Source organism: Bipolaris oryzae, assembly GCF_000523455.1.
Source record: "Bipolaris oryzae ATCC 44560 unplaced genomic scaffold scaffold_5, whole genome shotgun sequence".
In the NCBI taxonomy this organism is placed as follows: Eukaryota; Fungi; Ascomycota; class Dothideomycetes; order Pleosporales; family Pleosporaceae; genus Bipolaris; species Bipolaris oryzae.
Window position 1 is genome coordinate 238,856 of NW_006911281.1, and position 19,246 is coordinate 258,101.

The 19,246-nt window shown below is 52.2% G+C and overlaps 9 protein-coding genes across 9 annotated transcripts; 3 read left to right on the forward strand and 6 right to left on the reverse strand.

The window, feature by feature from the left end:
- Positions 1–1,484: 1,484 nt before the first annotated feature.
- COCMIDRAFT_919 (uncharacterized protein) lies at positions 1,485–2,525 on the reverse strand (the record flags this gene model as incomplete). Its single annotated transcript, XM_007684778.1, has 1 exon — positions 1,485–2,525. The coding sequence occupies one exon, from the start codon at positions 2,523–2,525 to the stop codon at positions 1,485–1,487; it is 1,041 nt and encodes a 346-aa protein (XP_007682968.1).
- Positions 2,526–2,937: 412 nt separating this feature from the next.
- On the reverse strand, positions 2,938–4,218 carry COCMIDRAFT_22078 (uncharacterized protein; the record flags this gene model as incomplete). Its single annotated transcript, XM_007684808.1, has 1 exon — positions 2,938–4,218. One exon carries the CDS (start codon positions 4,216–4,218, stop codon positions 2,938–2,940), a length of 1,281 nt encoding a protein of 426 aa, XP_007682998.1.
- A 915-nt stretch (positions 4,219–5,133) lies between these two features.
- COCMIDRAFT_81899 (uncharacterized protein) lies at positions 5,134–6,004 on the reverse strand (the record flags this gene model as incomplete). The annotated part of the gene is made up of 3 exons (XM_007684898.1): positions 5,134–5,396; positions 5,545–5,717; positions 5,955–6,004. 3 exons carry the CDS (start codon positions 6,002–6,004, stop codon positions 5,134–5,136), a joined length of 486 nt encoding a protein of 161 aa, XP_007683088.1.
- A 664-nt stretch (positions 6,005–6,668) lies between these two features.
- COCMIDRAFT_922 (uncharacterized protein) lies at positions 6,669–7,418 on the reverse strand (the record flags this gene model as incomplete). Its single annotated transcript, XM_007684779.1, has 2 exons — positions 6,669–6,959; positions 7,014–7,418. The coding sequence occupies 2 exons, from the start codon at positions 7,416–7,418 to the stop codon at positions 6,669–6,671; spliced, it is 696 nt and encodes a 231-aa protein (XP_007682969.1).
- Positions 7,419–8,258: 840 nt separating this feature from the next.
- COCMIDRAFT_22081 (uncharacterized protein) lies at positions 8,259–8,885 on the reverse strand (the record flags this gene model as incomplete). The annotated part of the gene is made up of 2 exons (XM_007684809.1): positions 8,259–8,367; positions 8,419–8,885. The coding sequence occupies 2 exons, from the start codon at positions 8,883–8,885 to the stop codon at positions 8,259–8,261; spliced, it is 576 nt and encodes a 191-aa protein (XP_007682999.1).
- Positions 8,886–9,891: 1,006 nt separating this feature from the next.
- On the forward strand, positions 9,892–12,009 carry COCMIDRAFT_32296 (uncharacterized protein; the record flags this gene model as incomplete). Its single annotated transcript, XM_007684842.1, has 1 exon — positions 9,892–12,009. One exon carries the CDS (start codon positions 9,892–9,894, stop codon positions 12,007–12,009), a length of 2,118 nt encoding a protein of 705 aa, XP_007683032.1.
- Positions 12,010–12,857: 848 nt separating this feature from the next.
- On the reverse strand, positions 12,858–15,254 carry COCMIDRAFT_22083 (uncharacterized protein; the record flags this gene model as incomplete). Its single annotated transcript, XM_007684810.1, has 4 exons — positions 12,858–14,596; positions 14,648–15,053; positions 15,105–15,157; positions 15,215–15,254. 4 exons carry the CDS (start codon positions 15,252–15,254, stop codon positions 12,858–12,860), a joined length of 2,238 nt encoding a protein of 745 aa, XP_007683000.1.
- A 369-nt stretch (positions 15,255–15,623) lies between these two features.
- COCMIDRAFT_22084 (uncharacterized protein) lies at positions 15,624–17,624 on the forward strand (the record flags this gene model as incomplete). The annotated part of the gene is made up of 2 exons (XM_007684811.1): positions 15,624–15,848; positions 15,909–17,624. The coding sequence occupies 2 exons, from the start codon at positions 15,624–15,626 to the stop codon at positions 17,622–17,624; spliced, it is 1,941 nt and encodes a 646-aa protein (XP_007683001.1).
- A 207-nt stretch (positions 17,625–17,831) lies between these two features.
- Positions 17,832–18,848, forward strand: COCMIDRAFT_927 (uncharacterized protein; the record flags this gene model as incomplete). Its single annotated transcript, XM_007684780.1, has 3 exons — positions 17,832–18,108; positions 18,157–18,491; positions 18,540–18,848. The coding sequence occupies 3 exons, from the start codon at positions 17,832–17,834 to the stop codon at positions 18,846–18,848; spliced, it is 921 nt and encodes a 306-aa protein (XP_007682970.1).
- Positions 18,849–19,246: the final 398 nt, after the last annotated feature.

Genomic DNA, 19,246 nt, shown 5'->3' on the forward strand with positions numbered 1-19,246 from the left:
TTGAAACAAAGCGACAAGGCGTTCGCGCGACGCCCAGCAGCGGGAGTGTTTTCTTTCTTCGACAGTTCCGATAGCGGGTTGACATAATCCATAGGATGGGAATAAACCAGGCCTGTTCCTGAGGAGCCACGCGAGCGCTAAGTGGCACGATCGTCCCAAAAGTGGCTGATCTTCAAACGGTGATGTCTGCCCCTGCCTTAGATTAACGTCAGCCCTCGCATTCGATTAGCTGCTACAGTTTCCTCTTCGGCTTCTCCATAGACAAGCGCCTTGGAATTCTGTTCGAAACAACAATCTGCCGACGTAAGGGAAACAACACGGCTTGTTCTTTTTTTTTTCTCTTGGTATTGAAGTCCGAATGTGGAGCTGAACACCTTGTAGCCGCTACGCCGCCGCCACGAAAGTCAATTCAGTGATTACACCTCCCAAGTGACTGGAAGCGACATGTCCCCTAGGGATAGTGTCTTCCGCCGTGTACGCAAGACCCGTCTGTCAAGTTTCGAACCCCGAGTGTGCGTTTTTCGCGTACGCGAACACAGTATATGAGAGGAGGGGGGCAGCGACTCGCTTTCGTCTAGTGACCTTCACGCCGACATGCATGGACCGACCGTGGTGCAGACACTAGCCTGTATTTCGCTCCAGTGTCTAGTTCGAGAAGTCCCGCGTTCCCGCAGTTATACTCCGGTTGGTAGAGAGCGGCCGCCAACATGCCGTTCTGCAGTAGTCGGACTTGTTTTTTTCTCTCTGCTGACGAATTTTGCTGACTAGTACTTGACTGCCCCATCGCCTGCCAGTTCAACAACAGCCCAGAAGCCCAAACAGTATCGATAAGGGATGCACATCTCCACTTTTCATCAAACACCTGTTACCCGCAAGCGAGCCACGTGGATTACATTGATCGACGTACTCTATTACTACACATTTCCCCTGGCGGCTTCGGCTCCAGTGTCTTGCCGTAATCTACACTTCATCGTGGGAAGCGTAGTGCGTCGGTGTAGCGGCACGAATGGCGTTCCACTACGGTAGTCGGGTAGTTTTGAGGGACTGATGACGGACGTGCGTGTGTAAGATAGGAGATGGATAAAACAATCATGTGATATCATTTCCCTGACATAATATGCGCTGCTCGAATTAATCTGTCTGCAGGTAGCCTATACCGTGCCGCTTCGTGCTTCGATTCACAGTGCGTACATGTGCACTCCCTGTGGTACTATCATTTGTACATACATATGTATATGCACACACAAAGCCGTCTTGCTGTGATATCTCTCCCAGTATCCAACGTACCAAACCCACTCAAACAGGTTGAGTCTGCCGTTAAGCGGGTTTTCAATGTAGCTTACCTACCACAGTATCGTGCAACTCTACGCTTGGAGCCACGAGCCTGCACTCCGCTACCTTGCTCACACCTATGATCCGTGCACAAAGACAATCAAATCTTCGGATGCGTGTTCCATGCTGTCCACTGGCGGGTGCAACCTCGCTCAGGCTTTGCCGCCCAGCACAGCCTCGACAGCACCCCAACGATCAATGCTCCTCTTAATCAAACTGCCCATTAGCTCTCTTCCAACGACACCCCCACCACTCTTCTCCACTCTTCGAATCACCAAATCCTTCGTGCCCTTCTTCCTACCCTGGCAATCCACAACTACACTGACAGTCTCTCTGCATACTCCTTCCTCAAAAGCATCAGGATCACTGAGTACCCAGTCTACGTCTTCATCTTCTTCCTTCCTGCCCTCAAACACCGCATATGTGCTGGGTATCGGCAGACCTTGTAATCGCAATCGACGCGCTTCTTGCGGATTGTCGGAACATAGTATCCCCTCAAACTCCTCGTCATAGTATGCGTGTGGTATAAGAGTGTCGCGCAGAGCAGCGAGCATGGATATCCAGGCTGCATCAAACGCATTTCCATCAATGCTTATGAAAAAGATGTCTAAATACAGGACCCAGTACCCCTTCAACTGTGTTTCAGCTTCCACATCGGGGTCCTCGGGGTTTGTAGAGGGTTTGTATAGAATACGGAGATCTGAAGGGCGGAGTAGTCGCGTTGAATGAATGAGCGATCGTATCCGCGTAATGAGTGTTTGTGCGTATGTTGAGGGAGCGTTGCCCGGAATGTGCGAGGGTGTGCTTCCAGTAGAAAGCTCGACGTTTGGAACCACCAGCCTCAGTCCTTCTACTTCCTCACTATCTTCCTCTTGCGGTGAATCGTCCTGGCCTGCCAGATCTTTGGGGTATTCAAAGGCGCCTGATATGTCTTCCTCTTTCAAGATTTCTGCACGTACGCCGCAAACCACGCTCGTGTTGCCCAGGCGCACGACTGCGCTGCCATTGCAATGTGTCAAGCTACCAGTGTTTACTCCTGGTGTTCGGAACTCATTGGCGGTTCGGCCGTTGGCGCGTACAGGCTTCTTCTTCTCAGCAGAGAGGTGCGCTTGGAGGAACGGGTGTGGAGAGACAGCGGCGAAGATGGGGCGGGGAAAGGTGAGAGCTGGAGGTGGACGGGTCTCAGTCGCCATTGAGAAGGTTTCGATCGTGAAGGCTCAGAAAAGGCCAGGTAATATATTGCGCAGCGTGTTGTACAAGTCGAACGTCGACGTTGGGAAATTTTGGAGCTCTGGTTATGACGCGCTAAGTTTAAGCTTATTCGTGTGGGGCGTCCGCGATCATCTCACGCATAAATGGATCGGCAATCTTGTGACATGGGGAATTGAACACGGCTTGGGCTTACACGTAAAATAGGATTGGAATAGTAATAATATTATAATCATGTGTATGTTCAATGCGCGCTATGCAGCAGGGGTATTCCATCGAAGACAAATGCAATGCGACGCTCCTCTGCCAGGCCCACGCATCCAAATACATCCAAATACATCCAAGACGCCGTCGCTGTACCGGCCGCCTTTCTTAAACTTCAACAACAATTCAGGATCAAGCAGCGCCTAATCCAGCCTTGCCTGTCTCCTGCACAGGTGTCCACTTACCCTCCTTCTTGAACTGATCGCCCCTCAAGGTGGCCTGCGCAAGTTGCGAAATCATATAGTCCCGGCCCTTGATGAACCACACCATCTGGCTAGGCAATCGGAACCCATTGAACGCGCCAACACCCTTCTGCGTACCAATGGGGACAACTTGCTGTTCCTTCGTGTTCGCAACGTAGTGGCGGTCGCCCTTGTGTGGCTCGCCGGTCAAGTGGGCCAGCAGATCGTTTTTGAGGTTCGTCATGGCTACAGGTACCGCGTCGTACATGTCCATGACACCTCCTCGGGTATACGAGCCTACGTCGCCCACTACGTAAACGCGAGGGCTGGCAGATTCGTGTTCGAGGCGGAGAGTCTTCGCATTGCAGGCCACACGATTGCGGCTGTCGAGCCACTCCTTGGGGAGAAAGCCAGTGTTGGGTCGGGTACCGGTCGCGTCAATGTATATGTCGGTCTCGAGTATCTCTCCATTAGAGAGATCCACCCGGGTCTTTCCGCCTTCCCCCTCACTCATCTTAGATGACCCAATGACCCTTACGTCATACGTGATGTTACACCCAAGTCGCTTCAGGAATTGCTCGGCCGTCTGTCCGATAGCAGGCCGGAGAAGAGGCAAGAGCTGCCTGTCGGCGACAAAGACTCTGATTTGTGCTTTGGGGTTCTTGGGTGCAGACGCCATGAAGCCTGGCTTGCCATTGAGCATCTCTGCAATCTCTCCTGCTGTCTCGACACCGACTGGTCCGCCTCCGCCAATGATCACGTCCTTAGCTGTCTTGAGGCTCTCCTGAAAAGCGGCATGTACCTTCTCAAGGGCTTCGCGATCAGTAGCCTGTGTAAATAGCGGACTCGGTGTCGTAAATCCGGTTGCAATCACGAGAGCCGCATAGGGAATCGATTGCTGCTCGCCAGATGCAGTCTCAACAGACACAATCTGCCCAGCAGCATCCACATGTGTCGCCATGCCTTGAATGAACCTGAACTTTGAAGAGGCATACGCGAATGCAGGTTCGATTGGGTAGAAAGTCTTGTCCGAAGGCATCATCTGCTTCGAGACAGCTTCGCGTGGTGAAGCAAAGCGCCACCAAAGATCCTTTGATGGATTGACCATGGTGACATTGTACGTGACATCATCCTTCTTGGGCAGCTGAGGTACGACATGCCTGAGCAAGAAGTGGGCGGCGCTGATGCCTGCGAACGATCCGCCGAGTATGAGGATGGTTTCGGTACTCATCCTGGGTGTTGTTGTTTGTTGATGCACTCAGGAGGGGTATTTGGAGAGGACGACAAGAAAATAAACAAAGGGGTCGCAAAAGAAATTATTCCCAAGACACATGGCATTAAGGTTTGGGGCGCGGTTCAAGACTCAGGGTCATACTACCAAGTGGGGAGCCGTCATAATCGCGAGTCGTGACCCACAAGAGCGTCTGGACCGTGTTATCGCGGAGAGCGCACCTATTATGGCTTTCGTAGATAATTGTCGCAAACCTGTCAACACTGATCATTTGAAGTATGCATATGCTCGTGCCTATCAATCGCATTGGTTCCCCTAGTCAAGCTTTCCAGGCGGGTGGCCGCATCTTGGAGGCTTGCACTTGCGAAGATAGCGCCAAGCCTAAGTATGTCGCTGCTAGCCTTTTCATGCTTAGTCCCGATAACTGATCCGTCGCTGACTTGGTGTCAACTCAGATACGAGGAATTGCGATCAACACAGACCTGTTCCATATTTCTAGATTATATACCTCGTCAACGGCCATCCTAGGTTAGCCATAGGGATACAGGGTGAATGCCTTTGAGCGTTTTCAAAGCGCCTGTAACTCCTCGAGCAAAGATCTATGGAGTCGAGCTGGTTACACGTTCAAGATGCAAAGGTTCACGTCTGCATACATGCACGTACCTTCAGAAGTTGCAATTGGTGCATGGTGAGCACATGGGGAGCATGCTAGAAGACTTTCATTCATATCTTTTTTTTCCCGAGATATAACGCCAGCCCGGTATGTGCATGCAAAACTCGCCGCAGCTGCTGACCGTAATGATCATTGCATTCATGAAGTCCTCGAAACCAATGTACATGCGGCAGGCCATCATTGCACGTAGCCTCCTCCTCAACACTGCCTAGTCTTTGTTCGGCTAAGACTGGGGTAGCTTCTTACTCGACTTCGGCCTTTGACTCGAAGTTCTCGCCGGCGACGAGGTCGGGGATGTCATCGTCATCCTCGTCATCGTCCTCCTTCTTCTCGCCGTCCTCGCCCTTCTCCTTCTGCATGCTCTGGTAAGACTCAGCGAGTTTGCGTAGCGATGCGAGCGAGTCGGGGCCGAGCTGGTTGAGGATGCCGGGGACGAGCTCTGTCAGCTCCTTGTCCTCACCGTGTCCGTAGATGGCGAAGGTGTTGGCGGGTACTGAGGCGTGGACTACAATGGCGAAAATGTCAGTCGCTGCAGGTACGAAAGCACGGGTGATCCGGTAACACGAAATGCAGATGTGTCCCCAGCGACGCAATGCTTCCTTCACCTCAAATACCCCCCCGGCATTGCAATGAGTGGAAAGGTGGTGACGTACCCTTGGGTGCCGAGAAGTGGATGACATTGCCGTCACTCTTGAACATGTTGGCCTCCTCAATGGCCTGGATAGGCTGGACATTGAGCTTCTTCAGCGCGGTCTGGAGCTTCTTGTCGTCGGTACCAGCGCCCCTGTGGACCTTCTTGACCTTCCTGCGGGGAGTGCCCTTGCCGCTATTGATCCAATTAGCCTTGTGTACCTCATAAGCGCCATCTCCATCTGTGAGTCTTTGTTCGGCTATCGCGGGTTGCGGTGGTGTTTCGCAAATTCGGAGCCGTTGTTTGGTGCGGGGCTGTCAAAATAGATCGCGAAGAGCGTTGCTTACCCTATGCACACATGTTAGCGGACAAGTATCCAGCGAATATGAGCTGCTTCCTCCCGAGGGAGATTTTGGGCCAAATTTCTTATACGTACCAATGCGCACTGACGCCTGCATACGCGCCAATTTTGCGTGATCCATATTTGCGGTGTTGAGAAAGAAGGTGACTTGGTGAGGAGATCTATGGCAGCCAAACGTCAGCGGTCGGGCTACAATCTCACGGAAGGTCGAGCGGATGAGGCCGCAGCGGATACGGGACCGGTACGCACCTGAATTCGGGATCGTGGCCGAGACTTGGAGTGTGGTGTAGCTGGTGAAGTTGTTGCGGGCATCGGCGAAACTCTACGGAAGCGCCGATTGTGTGCTTGCCTCGCTTGTTGGAAGCTCCTTCCCCGCAACGTCAGAGGAGAGGGGCGCGCAATCAACACTAGACATGAGAGCCATTTCGAACACAAGACACGCGTGCCTCCACCACGCACCGCCGCCATTTGAACGACCAGTGAATTGAGTTCCGTTCGAAGCTAGTCGCCTTTCATCTTTGCTCACTCCATTGAAAACTTTCCCAATGCTGTCTGTCACTGGCAGGCAACTCTGTACTGATTGATACTTTACCATATCAGGCTGATAGCCAAGCTCAGGCTCGCCCAGACAGCTCTTTTTTTTTCGCAAAGAAGCAGCCGATTTATGCATGCTGGTAAAAAGAAATGCTGGAAAGAAAGCGCAGTGCTAGACTGCATACACACTGACACACTGTGCAAATAACTTTTTCAATTTGGTATCAACGCCATCAACCCAAAGACATTGTTCAAAGCATAGCAATTCCAGCAAGACCGATAGCACCCAACACCCATGAAATGGCCTGGACATGTGTCGCTGCGCTAGCCGCTGTGGGCGACGCTGCACTACCGCTACCACTACTAGACGCTGTGGGCTTGTCGTCGTCGTCGCCGTCATCCGAGCCACCCGCACCCGTAGCCGTCGAGTTGGGGTTACCAGAGATATTCTCTTGAGTCACCTTTACGCCCGTGTTGTTCTTGCAGTTGTCTTGGAATTCTGATTGGGAGAGCTGCTTGTCGACAAGAGTAACGTCGGCGCACTGTATTTTTGTAAGCGATCCAGCACGTCCGTGTATCCTGATTCAATGACCTACCTGGAATAGACCGCCAGAGCTGTGCGCATTGGTAACGACTTGAATAGATGCCTTCGTGCCAGCAGTCACGTTTAGGTCTTTGGGAATGCTAACCGAGCCCAAGCAAAAGTTACCCAGACCCTCAACCATGAGCTGTTGCTTTAGGACAATGCTGAATCCGCTTCCAGGGTTGTCGCCAACCGCCATGTATACGGCGACATTTGTTTGTGGGTGGCCCAGAACCAATTGGATAGGGCCACCACTGATGGGGAAATCGGTGCGTTGATCTGAGACCTGGTCATAACCTCCGCAGGGGAAGTTACCCTCCTTATCCTCGTCGAAGCCACGCGCTCGAGGGAAGTTGAAGTTGAAATGAGCGAGAGTGAGGGGAAGAAGAGAGAGCGCGAGGAAAGTGTTGGAGAGCATTTTGAGCGCTGACCGGTGTGTGTGTGTAGAGGTGTTGATAGTTCGGGAGATGAATAGAGGAAGAGAGAGAAAGGGAGAGAGTGAGAGGAATGATATTAACGAGGAGGCGTGATTTGGGACAGACAATCCGCTTGCATGCGCCAGGCGGTCTAATAAGTACAGGCGCGTCGTTCCTTATTTATTAGACCCAAGGAACGGGCGTACTTGCTTCCCGTCATGCCGTGCATTCTTTCCCATTGCAGGGTGTGGCGTGCACATCGAGCCGATGCAGCCACACCTGTGCCCAGCAGCGGACTCTGATACGCACCGGTGCCAGAAGAATACAAGCCAGTGAGCTATTTGTTTTGATACTTGATACTGGACCGGTGGCGGTATGGTCTGGTTGGTAGGAATCAGGGTCGACTATTCTGTGAATGCAGAAGCGTGAGCAAGTTTCTTACCAAAGCAGCGGTGCTATGGATGAATGGTCACTAGCGCATGACAGGGGTCCCTTTCACATCAGCCCCACCCCTACCCGGCCTAGGCTTCGAGATTGCCATTAGCTTCGACACGAAGATCTCACGGAAATAATATGTACATGTGCGTGTGTACACGGTGAGACGGGTATGTGAGACGCGATAAAGAAAAGGAGAAATAAGCTTTATGGTCAAGACAGGTAAAGTCCGGGGATACACTATTTGCAAATGACCGAGGTCGGACCTTGCTGAAAGCGAGTTATTGTTTGTTGAAAATATCTAATTGGGTAACTAATCATCTAGTGGGCAGGTATTACAAGAGCATCTACAACATTAGACTCCGGCACGGTGCGGATACAAAGTCAAAGCAAAGTCTCTTCGGTCATTAATGCGGTGCGGCCTGATTGAATCTGCCGAAAGCAAGTTCACCGACAAACGTGCCCGCTAGGACAGACAGAAAGTATCCGACATTAAAGGTCATGACTGCCAGCATGCTGTTGTAATGTTAGCATCGGTATGTACGAGTTGGGAGATGGTCTGCTCACAGGAGGTATCCGACACCCGCCGCAACCGTCATCAGAAAGGCCCGTGGAAGATCGACGCCAAATCTCCAGGGTTGGATGTGAGATACTGGTGCAGACACGACCCGGACGTTCTCCTGAACGCCGTTGGTCGTAAGAATGCCATGTGTCGAGTTGGCATCGTCGTCGAGGACTGTCTTCTCACCAGCTACGACAACGTAGCGGCGCTGCAGAGCGTTCTTTACTGCCTTGATTTCAAGAAAGGTCTTGGCTGTGAAGATAGCGCGGAGAAGAATAGCGAGGAGGATGAGGAATATGCAGGTTCCAGCGTATTGACCAGCTGATGATGGGGTCCATGACTTGGAGTACAATGGAGTGTTGGTTGCTGTGAAGAAGGCCATTGCCATGCCGCCATGACTGGATGTTTCGCTCGCATGCATTCCCTCCGATGACCCCATGGCCATTTCATCGTGGCCTCCGTGTGCAACCATTATGCAAAAGTGATGGAATAGACTGTCGAGAGGAAGACTGGTAGTGGCGAGGCTTCACAGAAGCTATCGATTCCGTTGCGCGGGAGAGACAGGTGTTGACAATTAGGTTCCGAGTTCCAGACTGCTACACCAATACTCGGGCAGGCGGTCGCTTAAAGGTTCCTTTGGTAACGTGTGGGGTTGCACCCTGACTGGTTCTAATCTCGGATGACACACGGGTAGAAGAGTTAGCATAGACGCATAAGCCTGAGGCGTCGAGGCGTCGGTCCTGTGTCGACAGCTGAGAGAAATATGAGAGGGATCTTGCGACAGTCAAGAAGATGGCGAGCCTGGGCTGAGGCGTGAAGTGTCGGGGCAGGTGAGCATATTTCCCGGATGCGCCCAGCTGCCGAGGGGTCAGGAAGAGAGTTCTCGGCCATGGTAAGCTAACAATAATGCCGTCAGATTTGAGCAGGCCGTAATGCAGGGTGGTTACGAGCGAACGAACCCCCTTCGCCGTCTGGTGAGTGCCAGGGAGTCCATGGAGTCACTTTGAGCATAATTAGCCGCTTTCGGTAAGCGTCCAACGCTCAAGCAACGCCACGGCTCTGGGCTATCGAGCAAGCCCGTTACCCCAGTCCATCGGGCCCGCATCCAAGTTGATCAAAAGACGGCAGCGCAATGAAATGGTTAACTTTGCCCGGACCGTGGCCGATGGAGCCCTAGACCTTCCGCTGAACCACTGCTGCACGTACTCTCTACCACCTCCACCTACTTTGGCTCCATTTCCTTCATTATACTTTGCGCACCGTACTACTAATAGCCACCGTCGTGAGACACGCCCTCGTTGCCCGTGGCCAAGACTGCCAGCATGTGCTGAAGACGAAACTGTTGGCATATGCTTCCCCGGCTTGGTGTTTATCACAGGAGCCATTCCGAAGCCGTGTAGAGAACTGGGAATACAAATCGGGCAAGACGCTGCGACAACGCGCCAACACCAGACACCATGAGCCACAGCCACATGTCCATGGGCTCCATGGGCTCACTGCCCGCCCTCAGAGACTTCCCACACTTCTACTATGCAGTGGTCGGCAGCGCCGTTGCCGTTGCCACGCTTGTCAATGTCTACAATTACCTGCTATATCGACAAAGATTATCTGAAGCAGGACATGGTGCGCCAACGCCTGCAAAGCCAAAATCATGGCTTGCGCTCGGAAACGCGACCACATATGCCCTGACCCGAGAGGCATCCAGTTATTCGATACATATACCCCTCAAAGGCCGGACCATTAGATTACCCACCGTTGGTCGAACCTCTCTGATCTTGGCAAACGTGGTTGTCCTTGTCGTGCTGTGTCTCTATGGGCTGGATCTGCACAGTGTACTCAACCGGGAGAGCGTCGGCTTTCGATGTGGTGTTGTCACAATCGCACAGTTCCCAATCATTGTCCTGCTGGCGGGCAAGAACAACATCATCGGCCATCTCAGTGGGATAAGCTACGAGCGACTCAACTGGATACATCGGTGGTGTGCTCGCTGTATGCTCTTGACAGCTACCATGCACATGGGCTGGTTCTTCAGTGCGTGGGCGCCTTACGATTATATTGGCTACCAGCTTCAGCACAGCAAAATTGTATGGAAGGGTCTTGCTGCCTGGTGTGCTTTGTTCTGGATCGTCTTTAGTTCCATGTCGCCAATCCGAGGATGGAGTTACGAGATTTTTGTCATCCAGCACATCATCTCCTTTGCTGTTTTCCTGGCGTTCGTCTATCTCCATAGCCCCGGCGAAATGCATGGCTACGTCTGGGCACCGGTTGCCATTTTCCTGTTTGATCGCGTCGTGCGAGCTTCACGCATCTTATATTTCAACGTCTCCTTCTTTCATCCTACGCAAAGACAGCAAGAAAAAACCAAAGGCTTTTTAACGTGCCAAGCCGAATTCACACCTCTATCGAATAAGACAACAAAGATAGTTGTCCGAAACCCACCAATGAGCTGGAAGCCCGGTCAACATGTATACCTATCCTGTCAATCAGTTGTGCCTTTACAGAGCCATCCCTTCACCATTGCCACAATACCCGAAGATGGGCGAATGGAATTTTATGTCAAGGCTGAAAAGGGTGGCACTAAGCGCTTCCGTAGCTTTGCTGAAAAGTCAGACAGTTCATCTGAAGCATTAGCAAAGACCAAATCGGTAACATTTGAGGGCCCTTATGGTACCTTGCGACCACTCCGACAGTTCGACAGTGTTGTTCTTGTGGCAGGTAGCACCGGAAGTACCTTCACTATGCCACTACTTCGCGACCTTATCCGGGGTTGGCAGGAAAACGCTAACCGTAGTACTTTGAAACCCAAGTCGTTCTTCCAGACACCGCTTGGCGCGGTCACACGCCATATCCGTTTTGTCTGGGTTGTAAAGAGCAGTGGCCAACTCAACTGGTTCTCCGAACAACTCACCTCCATCTACGTCGAATTCCAAACCCTCCAAGAAAGACTTCGGGACATCAAGCTCGAAATGAGCGTTTACATAACCTGCGATCCTTCCTTCACCGAAGGCCAAAAATCTCTCATCTCAGACATACTCCCTCCCACAGCAACCTCATCATCACGCCAAAACGAAACTATACACGGCACCCCGCATTACAACGACCCCAAATATACCTCCCTACCCACCTCCCAAAACAAGTCTACCTCCACCGAGAAACAAGAAATCCACCACATCCGCTCAAACGAAACATCAACCAGCCTAGACCTCCAAGACCCATCCACCATCCAAACCCCAATCAGCCCACCAACCTGCTACTGTCGCGCCATCATCTCAGAAAACGATCCACTTACTCGCAGAACAGCATGTTGCTGCACCGCCAACGCGTCATCATCACCGCGGAATTCGCACTCGCGAAATACGTCGCTGACGGTTACGCACCCTTCCATTGCTATTCTGGCTGGGCGCCCCCAGTTACGCGACATCATTCGCAAGTCGCTCGAGCAGGCGTGGGGAGAGAGCGGTGTTGTCGTGTGTGGGCCTCGGGGGTTGGTGAGTGATGTTCGAAGGCACGTTGTGGCGTTGAGTGATGAGAGGGCGGTGCATAAGGGGACGGGGGCGCAGGGGATTTATTTACATGCTGAGAGTTTTGGGTGGTGAGGTTTTGGAAAGGAGTGGTAACTTGTGGTTTCGGTGTTGTAATGATGTTGTCTTTTTTTGGGGGGAAGGGGGGGGGGGGTGTGAAGGAAGGCGAATAGTGTGAATATGTGTTTCCTCGGCTGTCTTTTCAAGATGATGCTTTGAGGATCTTGCCTAGAAAATCGTGGTCCTTTCTTGTTCCTAGATTTGCTTCCTCTTTCCCTTGTATCACTAGTTAGCTCTCTAGATATTAAACATCACCTTCACAGCTACTTGATCAAATTCCATTTGCAAAGTCATTCATCAGTGTAACTTCGGGTATCTGTCATTGATCGAAATATAGCAATAAAATTCGTCTCAAAGGAAAAGGAAAACACAAGGAGAAGCAAGAGACTAGAGTACAAATGCAGTGCAGTTCAACAGTATTAGTGCAGCTGCAGCATCGTCCGAAGGAAAAAAACGCCTCTGTCCAATCCAATCCCTCAAAACATAACACATCAAAAATAAAATGCTCGTATGCGCCCTGAAAATAGAGGAAGCCTCTCGATTCCTTGAAGGAAGAAAAAAAGTGGCAGAAGCAGACATGCAAGGAAATGATGTGACAAAGGGAACTAGTCGGGAAAGACGGGACGCAAAAGCATAATATGCCTTTGGCTTTTTCCAAGCAGCAATCCCCACCTTCTACGCCAAGCACTCCATATCCGTTTAAAAAAAATCCCCAGTCGAGTGATCCTTGAGACCTTCTCGTGTAACGCCTTGAAATGTGTGTATGTGTGTATCTCCGGAACCGTGTATATATATCACCCCTCCTCTTCATCGTACTGTCGTAGTTGTCGTAATCGTTCCGGAGCTGTAACAGCTCGTCCTCCCTATAGGACCATGCGCTTGCTGCGGACAATGAAGGGAGAGGGCATCTCGGGCTCTGTGTTAGGATCCCAGACAGCGGGTGGGCTGATGCCGCCGCCTCGTTGCTTAACAGGGCTTCTCCTGCCACCGTAGCCAAAGCCCTTCTTTGCGCCACCCTCGTCCTCGCTCATGGTCTGGAGGGGGATACCGCGTGCTTGCTGGAGCTCAACAAGGGTGCGACCTTGAACAGCGCCGTTATTACGTAGAGCTTGGGCACGGAACGCTTCGTTGCCCTTCTTTGACGGGAGACCAGCAAATGGGATTGCCTTGGTGGTAGCGCCCGCCTTCCGTGGCGACGTCGATGCGTTGTCAGTCGACTTGGCCTTTTGCCGAGAGGGAGATGCTGCAACAATGGGTACTGCAGAGACTGGTCGTGGCTTGGTAGTCCTGGGACCAAGAAGGTTTGGTGCATTACCGAGACGCGTGTTGGCCTTGAGTAGCGGCGCCTGGGCATTCGCAAGGACTTTGAATGGGTCATCGTTCCGGGGACGGCTACTAGAGGCGCTGCGGGCTCGTGTTGGCGATGGTAGTACTGGAAGATCATCGTCGTCATCGAAGTCGCCATTCCACTCGGCCTCAGTTGGCGATGGAGGGACGTCGGCTTCCCACCTCTTTGCGCCCTCCTTGGCGGCAGCGAAGATGTTTTGCTTAGGCTGCGCGTTACGGCGAGGAGAAAGAGAGAGTCCCTTGAGGGATGTCGGAGCGGGTGAAGGCTCCGCCATCTGAACGTCCATCGGGGAGTCGGGGACTTGTGTTGACGAAGGCTGGTTGAACATGGTACGAGCGCGCACAAGTGGACCGCGAGACGGGCGCTTCGCCTTTGGCCTTGCTGCAATGACAGCTTCCTCGGCAGTGTCATCGAGGGAAAGCGATGACAAGTCTGTTCCGCTCGCGAAATCAGAGTCTGTGTTCAGCGTATTTGTTGAGCTGTTGGCGGTTGGTGCCTCAACATCGGCTGGGAACAAGGCGGCTGATGGCCCTGTTGCTGAAGTTGTCGGTGTGTTGGATCGAGGAGCAAGCTTTGGCGACGTGCTGAGTCGGGTTGGGTACATCTTCAGAGCACGTTCTACACGTCTGTTTACCTCGCCTTCAAATGTGGCCTGAAGGTGGGCAAGTTCCTTTTGCACGCGCTGCTCGGTCTGGAGCTTCACTTGTCGCTCAATCTCTAGCTGGGCCTTGACCTCCCATTCTCTGCGCAATTGGTCGTCGAGCTCTTTGCGGATTCGAGAGATGGCCTCGCTCGCCTCTTTCTCGCGCTTTGCAGTAAGCATCCTCTGCTCGCGCAGATCCTGTCCAAGTTTAACCACCTCCTGCTCTTTGCGCATCAGCTTGACGATTGGCAAGTTCAAAAGGGCGGCAGTATCTGGGCGGTGATCGGGTGTGGTGTTCAGGCAGCTGGCAATGACCTTTCTGAGTTCGGCTGAATAGCAGGCAGGAATGTCGGGGTAGCGTCCTAGCTTGATCTTGGAGATGAGTTCGAAGTGGGTTTTGGCGTTGAATGGGGGAGACTTTGTGCACATCTCGTATATGATGCAACCGAGGGCCCAAATGTCAGAATGAGGTCCATACTGCTCGGCCTTGCAGATTTCGGGGGACATGTAGAATGGGGTACCAACGTATGTCGATGCGAAGTCGTGGGATTGGAGAATCTTGGAAAGGCCAAAGTCGCCGAGCTTGACGGAGTTGTCATCGCCAAGGAAGACTGCTTCTGTTAGCATGCACAGACGAGTGTCAGGAAAATGGGGGCACTGACTGTTTTCAGGCTTGAGATCGCGATGAAGGATCATGGGTTTGCGGGGGTCGCGAACAGGCTTCGCATTGCCGACGAGACCCATGACGTTGCGACCAGCGGCGGGCGGATCTTCACCATAGTGGCAGCGATACAATGCGCTCACAATCTGACTGAAGATGCTCCAGATAAATTCCTCCTCGCACATTTGGTTCTTGTTCTTCAGTTCGCGGATGACGCGGCCTAGGTCGCCATTTCCGCAGTACTCCATGTACAGGTGAAGGTCCTGGGATGCCTTGATGTGGTCGCGCTCGAAGTAGGCGACAATGTTTGGGTGTCGGAGTTCCTTGAGGATGGACAGCTCGGCCTGCAGCTGTTCACGCTCCTTCTGGGACATTTTGAGGTAGCTGATCTCTTTTCGGCAGAGAATCTATGTAGCGGTCAGCAGGTGTGCGGTGTGACTTGTGCCTGAATTGCGTACATATCCATCCGACTTGCGCTTGACCTTGCGAATAACTCCAAAGGAGCCATGGCCTGCAGCTTGTTAGCAGGCGACAGAAGCGTGAATTGACGTCGAGGCCATGTGCGTACCAATCTTCTCGAGAACGTCGTACTTGTCTTCCTCGGGCATGGTGGCGGTAGGACTATTGCTCAAAAGACATGCAAGTAGGGTATGCAAAAACAAAAAGAAGAGCAGGCTGCTGCTGTGTTAGTAAAGCTTCGAGGACCGGTGGCGGAGGAGTGCAGAGGACGACGGGAGAGGCGGGATAGAAGGCCAGGTTTCTTAGGTGTTTGGTGCTGTTTACGCTAGCGGCCGTCAACCCAGCAACGCAGCGCACTAGCCGGGCTTTGTCCTGCTGGCTGGCCGGGGTCTCCCTTGTACCCGCCCTTATCGATAGCACACCTCCGATCTGCGCCGACCCTCGTCATAGTAGTAGCACCACATGGACATCGTACATGTCCACACGTCCTCGATGCTTGTTGCCACTGCGCACAAACAATGGATGTCAAGAAAAAGTACGAGATCGAGGCCGCCCTCGCCACCGAGGCGCAGGCCATCTCGTCGGGCCAGCTCAAGGAAGAGAATCCTCTCGACCTGAGCGACGACTTTAGACTCTTTTGCGAGGCATGCCGCCGTGGAGACCTCAAGGTCTGCCAGGAGATGATTTCCACTGGAGTCAACATCAATGCCAGAGATAAGTTTGACTACACGCCCCTCATCTTGGTACGATACCCCACCCTGCTGCCCTGCATAACCACAGGGGCTATGCGCTGACTGCTCAAGGCCAGTCTGTGTGGCCACTACGAAGTCATACGCCTCCTGCTTGAGAACGGCGCCCTGTGCGAGCGCGATACCTTCCAAGGCGAACGATGTCTCTACAACGCACTCAATGACCGCATAAGAAACCTCCTCCTATCCTATGACTATGCAAAGTCGTCGAATCCCCTGCAGCCCCTCGCCGCACACATCACCTCCCTCCTTACGAGAACCGAGCCCAAGACGACCGACATTACAATCACCGCCTACGGCCAAGAATTTCACCTGCACAAGTTTCTCCTCGCTGCGCGATCTCCATATTTTGCAAAGAAGCTCGAGGCAGCGCCCAACACATCTGCGTGGAAACTGCCAGATACCATCCCAGCAGAGTCGCTTGGTGTGGCGCTGCAGTACCTTTACTTTCAAGAGGTCTCGATTAGACGAGCGCTATTTGGACTTGACGACGAAAAAGAGCGTGTGGTATTGAGCGGTATCGATAAGATCGGCAAGCATCTAGAAATAGAACGCTTGTTTGAAGACATCACCGAAGTCTCAGATCGACGGTTGTTGCGCCAACGGCGCGCAGACGAACTAGAACGGGGTCGGGACCAATTGGAATCTTGGTTCAAAACAAACGTTCTCCGGCACAAGAAGGTCGTGGATACCGACAAGGTGGATAGCATACGATGGGATCGCCAAAACTCAATCTTTGCCGATATTCTGCTGCGTGCCGACGAAGATGAAGAGGATAATGAAACAGGCCAGCCACTGGGGCCGTCAGAGTCGTCCACTCCGCCTGTCCGGACCGCTTCTGGACCCCTCTCAGGTATACCAGTTGGTCCAGGTCGAGCACGCTCACCATCGCGACAGCGAGCGCCGCGCAAATCGACCGTCTTTCCTGCACATCGGGCCATGCTACTGCGCTCGGAGTATTTCCTGACAATGTTCAGTTCCCAATTCAAGGAAGCGCAAGACACACCCCACTTGCAGGTTGTAACCATTGACTGCTCGCCAGCGGTTCTTGAGACCATTTTGAGGTTTTTGTACACTGAGCGTGCAGATTTTGGCCTTGACATTGCTATTGATGTGCTATTTGCAGCAGATCAGCTCTTTATCGAGAAACTCAAGCAGCGCGCAGCCATTATTATTTCTGCTCTGGGCAATGGTGCCACCTCGGCGGTAGAGTCTGATAATCCCCGCGGCGCTACCGATGCCGATGAGGCTGTTGACATCTACGAAGTCATTCGCGCAGGTTGGGATACCCGTGTACAACGTCTGGAAGAGTTTGCAGCCAGATACATTGCCTACCGCCTCGAGTATTACATTGATCAGCCTGAATTTGCCGAGCTTGTTCAAGAATCTGCGAAACGCGTCAAAGCCCGACAGGAAACAGATACCGTTGAACTTGTTGATGATATACGGTACTATCTCTCGGAACGTTTCAGGCTTCGCTTTGAAGACAGTGGTCTGGACGAAATGATGGATGAGAATGCGGCAATCAGGGCAACAACTGAAGGAGATATTGTAGATGCAGTTGGCGATCTTGCTTTGGAAGATGATGGGCCAGAGAAGACACAAAACGACGAGAAGATTGCATCGGTAGAGCAGCAGGTTGCCACTGGTGTCATTAGGAATCTAGACGGCGAGGAGGTGGGTGATGAATTTGCGCAGGATGCAATGAACTACCAGATTTTGCTGGGCAAGATAGATACTCTGCTAGAAAGGCTCAACCTGGATGCTTAGACGGTGAAATAGAACAAGATTTACAATTACCTGTCTTTTACCTAATATTCATAGTAAATACCATATAATGATAGAAACTAGCACAAGAAGCTATACTATTACTTTACACATCCGGCTCTGGTGACATCATGAGAGTGGGGTAGTCCGAATGGCAGCTTCCCCACCAAGCGGCTGATGGCAGCTTGACAAATACCGAACCAGCTCATCATGCGCGCCATTGCTCGTACAAGATTAATTCTCCAATCTACTCCTACTCGCCTTGCTGCACACAACTTGCGCCGTGCTTCAATTGCTGTACCACGATCTGTTTCTAACTACCAGCGCCCAAGTGCATATAAACAAGAGCTCACCATACCAACACGGCCCATTGCAAATATGTCGACGGAATCTACGCAGTCGAAAGCGTGCTGTGACACCCCCGCTGTCGTCAGCCAGGGTTACCAGCCCAAGGGCGACTACATCGAGGTTGATGGTTTAAAGACATGTAAGTTCCATCAATTGCCCATCACAGTTCATACTAACAGTAGCTCAGATGCGACTGGCCCCAAGGACGCGAAGATCGGTATCCTGGTAGTCTACGACATCTTTGGCTTCTTCAACCAGACTCTGCAGGGAGCCGACATCCTCGCCTACACCGACAGCCAAAAGTACCAGGTTTTCATGCCCGACTTTTTTGAGGGCAGCCCAGCCGACATTTCCTGGATGCCACCGGACAATGACGAAAAGAAGAAGAAGATGGGCGAGTTCTTCCAGACCAAGGCTGCACCTCCAAAGACTCTGCCGCGCATCCCCAAGATTGTGGATGAGCTGAGCCAAAAGAACGGCATCGAGAAGTGGGCCATCATTGGTTACTGCTGGGGTGGAAAGGTATGCTCGAATTATCTCATGAACTAAATACATGCTGACGCCACGTAGATTGTCAACCTCTCGTCAATGGAGGGCACAAAATTCAAGGTCGCAGCGGCGTGCCATCCCGCCATGGTTGCTGGCGACGATGCGCCTGGCATCACCATTCCCTACATCATGCTTCCATCGGGTGACGAGGACAAGGGCGACGTTGAAAAGTGGCAGCAAGGCATCAAAGTTCCCCACGTTGTAGAGTGGTTCCCAGACCAGATCCACGGCTGGATGGCTGCTCGCAGTGATTTGAGCAAGGAGGAAGTAAGGAAGGGTTACGAGCGCGGTTACAAGTTGGTACTGGACTTTTTCCACAAGCACCTGTGAGTTGAGAAAGACTTGAGCGACTGGTGAAGAAGAAGCTGAGTGTGCTAGGGTCGGAGAGGCGAAGCTATGAAGAAGCTATGTAATTGGTGTAATCTGATGAGAATAGAAACAAGTACTATCTTTGTCAGAGAGATGCAAGTGCAGTGAAGAAACTCAACTGCAACGGATGCGCGCCTTTTTTGTTTGTGTACAAGAAAAACCATAGCTCTCCCCGCTTTACAAGCAATACATTCCGTTCTTGATATGGTACGCTAGTAAATGGACAGAGGTGGCTGGGATTAAGTGATAACCATGCAAACCTACGCTGAGCTAAGTGGTAATTAGCTAATAACAGTTAGTAACAGGGGGGCTGGTGGGCAACCTCTGACGATACTGCGACATGTTTCACTACTAGATCC